At 38.8% G+C, this 7,676-nt stretch overlaps 1 protein-coding gene across 3 annotated transcripts in view; it reads right to left on the bottom strand.

Moving 5' to 3' along the window:
• rbfox1 (RNA binding fox-1 homolog 1) overlaps nucleotides 1–7,676 on the bottom strand; it is a 225,098-nt gene that overhangs the window by 2,909 nt on the left and 214,513 nt on the right. For all 3 annotated transcript variants that reach the window (XM_050068719.1, XM_050068722.1, XM_050068720.1), the window contains one exon: nucleotides 7,063–7,138. In XM_050068719.1, the coding sequence (XP_049924676.1) occupies nucleotides 7,063–7,138 (76 nt within the window). The remainder of the gene's footprint in view (nucleotides 1–7,062; nucleotides 7,139–7,676) is intronic.

The following is a 7,676-nucleotide window of genomic DNA, read 5'->3' as shown; positions in this document are numbered from 1 at the left end:
TTACCTGTGAATGCTGTGCCCCAATGCCCACAGAAGAGGAATACCTCTGTTGCAAGGAATGGGACCGGTTGCAGCCTTAGCTAAATGGTAAACAACAAACATGGCACCACACCGGTAAGGTAAGACAACACGTTTACATGTCGTTTTCTATATGTTCTTTGACATTTATCCTAACGATATGAAGCGGTCTTTGTGGAGAAAAAGCTTGTTTAGTGGACTAACTTTGCACTTGAAAGGATGCCCGTTCAATTACATTTTAAAAGGTCTGATGCTACGGCTGTATCTAGGTTAACGGCTAACATGCTAACTATTATTTCTATGTCACTAGTGACTTGAAACAAATTTAGGACGATAGGAGACGGGTTGAAATAAACCGAAATTTCCCTTTAAGGTTAGAATGTCAGGGTAAGCCAATCAGAGGCAGAGTAAGGCAGATCAGGGCGGGTCTTGCTTTCACAATCCTAGGACATGCAACTTTTCTTCTAGATGCGGTATTTGTCAAGCTTTTCAGAGTAGGAGTGAAGTTCTAACTGGTCAATCATTCTCAAGTGATACATGTTTAGTCCTACCTCAGACATATGAGTAAAAGCATTTTATCAACTTTCAATTAGAAATGGACCATTATCTCTGTCAATATTTAGGAGAGCTCCACAGGTTGCTATTAGCCTGGTGATATTGGCTATGTCTCCATTGTTTGACAGTAAGGGTGCTTTGATAACTGGCATAGAGAGGCCTTTCGCAAGCAGAGGTAGCATATTACTTAGACCCTGTTTACCCTTAAAGTATTAAAATGTGTCTAGGGAGATCGGATCATAAGTAGACAGTGCAAAATACAAGTGTAAAAGACCACCAAGAAGCACTGTGATCTGATCACTCGTCTGGGATGCAACCTCCAGGGCTGAAAAATGAAGCCAAGTGCAAAAAACTGCAGTTCCACAATGGCCCCTTGAGGCCGCCTCCAACAGCAAAAACAATGGTCTCTGTAGCTGTCCAAATATGGCTTTTTGAAGCCAGAAGTGGGCTTAAAAAAGCCAAGATGGCGACAGCCAAAATGTTTAACTCCAGGTTTCAAAACAGGACTCCACAAACCACTGGGTGATATCAAAGTAGCTACATCCATTACTTTCAATTATTTTTTAAAATACATTATCAAAGCAGGATGTGGTGGTTGTTCTGGTTACAAAGCGCCAACACTCTATAACTTGTCCATTTTATGATGAATTGAACAAAGCAATGTCTGCCTGTTCATCATTCTGCCTTATGGAAGGAGGCGTGCTGGATTCTGCTGACAGCAATCTCCAAGTGTAGTGACACAACTGCTAACATGACTAGCGAGAGTGTGGACATAATAATTCTGCATGGGGCATTTTGACCTTCCCACTGAGATGACGTCAGCAGTATTAAAATCTAAACAAGTGGTTAGCTAGAAACCATGATACACACAGGTGTGAATAGCAGTAAGTCTCGGTTGTCCACATGTGTTCAGATCATTGTGTGTAAATAGTGCTATGAAAAGTGATTGTTTAAAACTGTGATACTGTTGTGTTTCCACCTTGGATTGTGCCACCAAAACCAGGTAATTTAAGCCAAAACTTGATACTTTCCTAAACATTACCATAAGTGTTGTTTGTGCCTAATGTCAACCACAGCATTGTTTAATTTAAAGAAATATAAAGTTTCAACGTATCCACTATATAATAACATATAAATGTAACATATCCGGGGTTTGGATTGACAGATCATGAAGACAAAAACCTTTGTTATATGTGACAAAAGTTTTTTATGGTACTTTTGTTAATCGGACCTACACTTTCACGACTTAAACTAGATAGTGAATCAGTAAATAAATAAAACCTAAAGCTTGGGAGAAGTACACTTGGGTTCATTCTGTCATTAGTCAGTACACTGCGGTAGAAAACTGCAGTAATGTGATGCAGTTTCAAAGCACCTTGATCAGCTGTGGTGTCTAATCAATAGCAGATAGAGTGGTATGTTATTCTGGTAAAACCCTTCCACAAAGGCTGCTCTCATGTATTCTTCATCATGTCTCCTCAGAGATCCATCTTTGCTTCTCAATCCTCAATCCTCAGAGCAGAAATAAGGGCATTGGAACATCCTTCATTATGGCGGACTGGAATGCTTTCTAGGTCAAACAAGGGGTGATCGAATAAGGGACTTAGGAAAGCCTAATACTGCAGGGCCTAATGATAGTTCAAACATCATTTAACATTGGTCATGAGCTTCCATAGATATGCTCAAAATTAAGTAATATAACCTAAGTTGAAATAACATTTTTATCTTACAGCAGCTGCACATGGAGGGGATAAGAACTGTTTAAAATGCTAGGTGTGACATCTTTAATAAGACTTACTGGTGTATTGTATTGACAGACGATTGACACTTTAAACCTTTTTTAAGTTATTTTGTTCTGTTTGCAACACGCTAGGCTATTCAGTTTGGGTGGCGTTTGCGGCTAACCAGTAATTTCGACAATCTTTCCCTCCAGTCCGCCCAGATATCTCGCTTACTTTTTTCCTTCCTCGCTTCCTCCCTGTGGCTGTGGCATCACGAGGGATTTAATTATCAAAATGACTAATTATTTCATTACCAGGGAGTGCGGGGTGAGGTGGTATCCACCAAATTAGAAATATAATAACTAACATGGACTGGGCTGCCAAGGCATGAAGACATTCATCACCTTTTACAGGCGGGATTAATGTGTCATTTGGACCGCCGTTAGCAGCACAGACAAATTCAATTAAGTTTAAGTGAGGAGATGTCAGCGCTGCAGAAAAGCTTATGCACAGCAACTGTAGAAGAGAACAGGGTGGGGGAGGAGTACCGTATGGAGGAGATGAAGCATGAGCAGAGATTGTGGAGTGCAGTTGGTGGAATTTAACAATATATTTGTTTCAAGTGTATGAACTAATAGATTTTTTTTTCTAAGTGACATAAGAGAAGGCCTATTGATAGGACATATTTGTATACACAGGCAGCTCCAGTCTTCTCTGCCTTTGTGAAAGACACCCTAATGGCAGCTAAATATTAAGTGCTTCTAATTCTTTCATCTAAATTGCTGATTGACGTCATGTTTAGTGAGCAATCTTTGTAAAGTGCTTTAAAAATGACACAATTAGTGATGGTTACTATGAATTCTACATGATGAAAGCAAAAAACAAAGAAAAACCCCCCAGTAATTTTCAAGGAAACCAAAAGGGTAAAATGACTCACAGGACAAGATTATGGGTTCTACTGTCATGAGGTAATCTTAATACAAGGGTATGATTTCCACTCTCCCTCCCTCAGTTTTTATATTTTTATAGTAAAACCTTTCTGAACATGTCCTCTTACTGTCTTGCTTCTGGGTCTTACACTGGGGGTCTGCAACCCCCAGGGAGGCCAAGAGTTAGGGCAGGGGTGCTGCCAAATTACTGTTTGCAGATTTAAGTTAAAATGTATTATTATTTATTTTTAACACACAAATAAAGAAAGAAATAAAGAAATATGGCTGGAAATACACATTAATTCACATTAACAGGAATCAAACCTATTAATAGCAAAGATTAAGAAAATATTCTTTAATATTTAATCAATACTTGTAAAAAACAAACAAACAAGCAAACAAAAAACATTAAATTTACAGTACACAACACTGATGATGGACTATTATGCTATGGATCCTTGTGCAATGATTTTAGCTAGTTAGTTAGTCAGCTAGCTAGTTAGTGCAAGGCAAACTATTTAGTGAACAGTTATGCATTATTGAAACTTATTGGCCACTTCACTGTATTAATATTTTAATTGCAGGGGAAATCTTGTGTGCCACAATGGATCATTTTTGAGCAAACACCAAAGCACAGAGCTACAAATGGGCATGCCCAGCTCAGTCTCCTATAAAAATGCCAACATGTAATTCTAACACATTTCTTGCCCACCACTAGATTATGTGTTGTTAAGAGGTCATAAAGAGGTTGTTCAGAAAAAAAGACCTCCCAATCATGTTATTTCTTTTTAATAATGAGTGTCTGCTTATAGTAAATATGATCCATTATTTAATTTTAGTATATTTGTTGATTTTTTTGCCTATATACTGTCATGCAGGTACACAGTACTACAGTGAGCCTAAAAGGTAAAGCAATTTATAATTGCTTTTTAAATGTGTCTTACTGTTTTTGATGGTGAAATAGCTCTGATTTAAAAATATAACCTGTATTTATGTTGTATTGTGTCTTGTATGGTAGCTATGGAAAGAAGTGTCAATGTGGATGCTTTAGAGAGGCTTATTTTCATCTCCAGTGCAATGTTCAGGTGAAGTTTTAACCCAACGAGATCTTTAGAGCAATGGTTGACATGTCAAATATCATTAAAAGGACCAGGGTTCATTGGGTTGCTTGATAGGCAGGGAACCTATAATACATCTGTTACCAGGGACTGATTGTCTTCAAATTGGTCCACGTATGTAGATTTGTTGTCAGGACACAGCACTGGCAAGGAATCTACACACGACTGCCATGAAGTAGATAACCACTTGACTTGGCTAAGCAGACTGCTAAAGTGTCATATTGACTGTGGTTGGATGATTACAAAAAACTGTACAAGATGTTCCCCATCTTTTATAGTGTAAAAGAGTTCCTCTCAGAAGGGATTTCTTCATAGCCAGCATGAAGACAATCGCGCAACCAAAAATTCTGCCAGTGTGCACATCATGTCATGTGAGCATTATACTGAGTTAGACTTTAGTATGAGTGTTTAGCGTTATGTGGTTTTTACTTTGAGCCCTTTTTATAGCACCTCCTGTCTTACTCTTTCTTGTTGAGCAATGCACTCAACATGCCAACAGAGAACAAGTGACCAAATTATAAGTTTTAACTATGTTTGAAGTGTTAATCCAGCAAAGACAAATTTAAATCTGGTCTCTTAAACTAATGAGGATGGTAGTCAGGGGATCATTTGACAATGTGTCACTGATATCTGTCTTCAGTCCACATTTACACAAAATAGCAATGCAGTGTCTCTCAGACACGGCATTGTTACTTGAGAAAGTGAAAGAGGTTCAGATTTCTTTGGATGCAGCACTCAGCCTCTCCTGTTTGGTTAACATTCCCCATTTTAAGTTTACATTTGTCACTGCAAAGAGAATATCTATCCTTAATAAACATTTCATATCCGATGCAGTGCACCTGCTAGAGGTTGTGAATATCAATCAGGCTGCTACTCAATACCCTTCAGTTAAATAAGTAGATTCAATATTTGTTCAATACAATAATTGGATTCAATAAGGTGCTGTAGAAACTGACCCTAAAGAATGGATTAACTAAATAAGCTTTCTGGACACAGGCCAAGGGTCAATCAAAGAGGTCAGTTGAAAGTAGTACAGTCTGCTTAGAGGGTGTGCTCCAATTATCATCATATGACAAAGAGTGCTGGAAAAACAGAACTGGGCTGATCGTCGGATCTCAGTTTGGATTCCATCCTGCTTGTGGTACAGTGGACCAGCACTTTACTTGCAAGAATAAAGGAGGGAAGTTCACATGGTCCAGTCTACCTGTGCTTTGTAGCCTTGAAGAGGGCCATGTCCCTCAGGGTGTCTTGTGGGAGGTTCTTTGGGACTGTGGGATGCCAGGGCCATTGCTGTGCACCTTCTATAATGCTGTGTGCATATTTTCAGAAAAAATTAAATCGGTTCTTCATTGCCAAAGGGCTGTGTCAGGGTTGTACCTTGTCACTGATTCTGTTTGAGATTTTCATGGACAAGATGAATAGAGAGTGATGAACTTAGGTTTGGATCTCTGCTTTTTAGCAGATAGTTTACTTCTGATGGGTTCACCAGTCCACAGCCTCCAGCACAGACCCAGGTGACGGAGTTTAAGTATCTTCGAGTCTTGTTTATGATTAAAGGCTCATTTACATGTATTTGTGTATGAAAATAGATACATTCATCTGTAAAGATGTAACCATCACTGTCCTCATACTTTGATGCATCATTTATGTTGGCATAGATACAGCCACTAGATGGCACTAAAGGGCAGAGTCAAAAGTTTCTGACAAACAAAGCGACGGGGAAGGCGATCGTAATAATGAACCTTTTAATGGAGGCAGCATTGTAGATGGTTGTGGTCTGTGAGGCCATTAAATACATTGCGAGATGTGACAGAAAATTACTGATTAATTCAGTTCTGCAATGTTTAGAATGTCTTTGTTGTGCCCTATGTAGCATTTGCTTGCCTCTGATTTTTGGTGGCACAGCTCTGTTTCGTCCAAATTCGTAAGCTTTCCGAAAACATGCATAAATACGGAGAACATAAACAGAGTACCGACAGAAGGCTCCCTCCATGACTGTTTATGTATCTAACATAGAGCACAATGAGCCTTTAGGGAAAAATGGAACACAATTACTGTAGACACTGCACAATACCGCTTTGTTGAGGGGGGAGCTCAGTTTGAAGGGGAAGCTTTCAATTTACCAGCCGATCTAAATCTCGCCTATGGTCATGAGCTTTGAGCCGGGATTTTGCTCTACAGATCACCAACTGTGGGAATGATTGACCCCTTTGCAGGGCCTATGGGCCACTTTGTTAGTTCCACCTTAATAACACTTTGTAAAGGCCTACTATGCCTACAATATAAAGGTGAAGCATCTAATGTAATGTAAGGTAAAACATTAACTTATCTCTAAAAAATATGTTGGTTATCTTAGCATATGGCAGTCTTTACTGTAATCACACATATTTTTATGCTTTTTAATGTTTAATATAATTATGGCCAGGAAAACTCAGTTGCCGTAGTAAATTATCCAGCTTATGTTACCACTGCCTTACTAAACAACACCAAGTGTGATGATTGGTCAGATAGTCTCACTCCACTCAAGCCTGGGCTCCATGTGAAACTCTAAGCAATGTAAATACAAGCAGGTGCCATGCATGCAAGCTCAGATTTAATGGGTATTTTGGAGATTAAAAGGTAAAACGTAAATACTTTGAAAATCAGGAAGTGGTGTGAAGTATGATATGAAGAGGACCAGAAATTTAGAACAGAGATGTGTGGCAGGCATGATAGTCTTACCATGGCACCAACGCTGTATGTGGCTGCTGGAGTGAGTGTGTGGTTGTAGGGGTCGGCAGCATATACTCGTCCGTAACTGTAGAAATACATGAGATAACAGAGGATGGTTAGATCAGTCGAGTGGAGTGGACTTCAAATAACTACCCATTGGTTCTTCCTTGATATACTTACCAATTTTTATGTGATATACAGTGGGTTTATATATAAATAAAAAGGTGGGTTACACTTTATTTTTCCCAGAGACGTTATTATTGAACAATCATGTTGACGAAAAGTCACTATAAATTATGAATGTCAAACTCATAATTACTGTGCCAAAGTCACTGAGAATTATCATCCAAGTCTGCAGCTCTATGAAGCTTTATAGGCTCTTTTACCTCAGTTTTCAGCACATTGTGACTCACTGAGGCTCACAATAAACCTCATTCACAGTCCCTTAAAGGAGCTATATGTAAGAAATCTAAAGCAAATAGTCGTAAAATCCTCCTAATATGTCACAGAGACTAAGGAATAATGTTCATATAACATACTGATCTCACCGACAACAATAGTACAGCCAGAATATTTGCATTTAAAAAACATTTTTACGGTCCGCAAATCATGTTTATGTTTTG

This window comes from Epinephelus moara, chromosome 18 (genome assembly GCF_006386435.1).
Source record: "Epinephelus moara isolate mb chromosome 18, YSFRI_EMoa_1.0, whole genome shotgun sequence".
Classification (NCBI taxonomy): Eukaryota; Metazoa; Chordata; class Actinopteri; order Perciformes; family Serranidae; genus Epinephelus; species Epinephelus moara.
The sequence above is the reverse complement of the archived record's forward strand: the minus strand, read 5'-3'. Positions and strand labels throughout refer to the sequence as shown.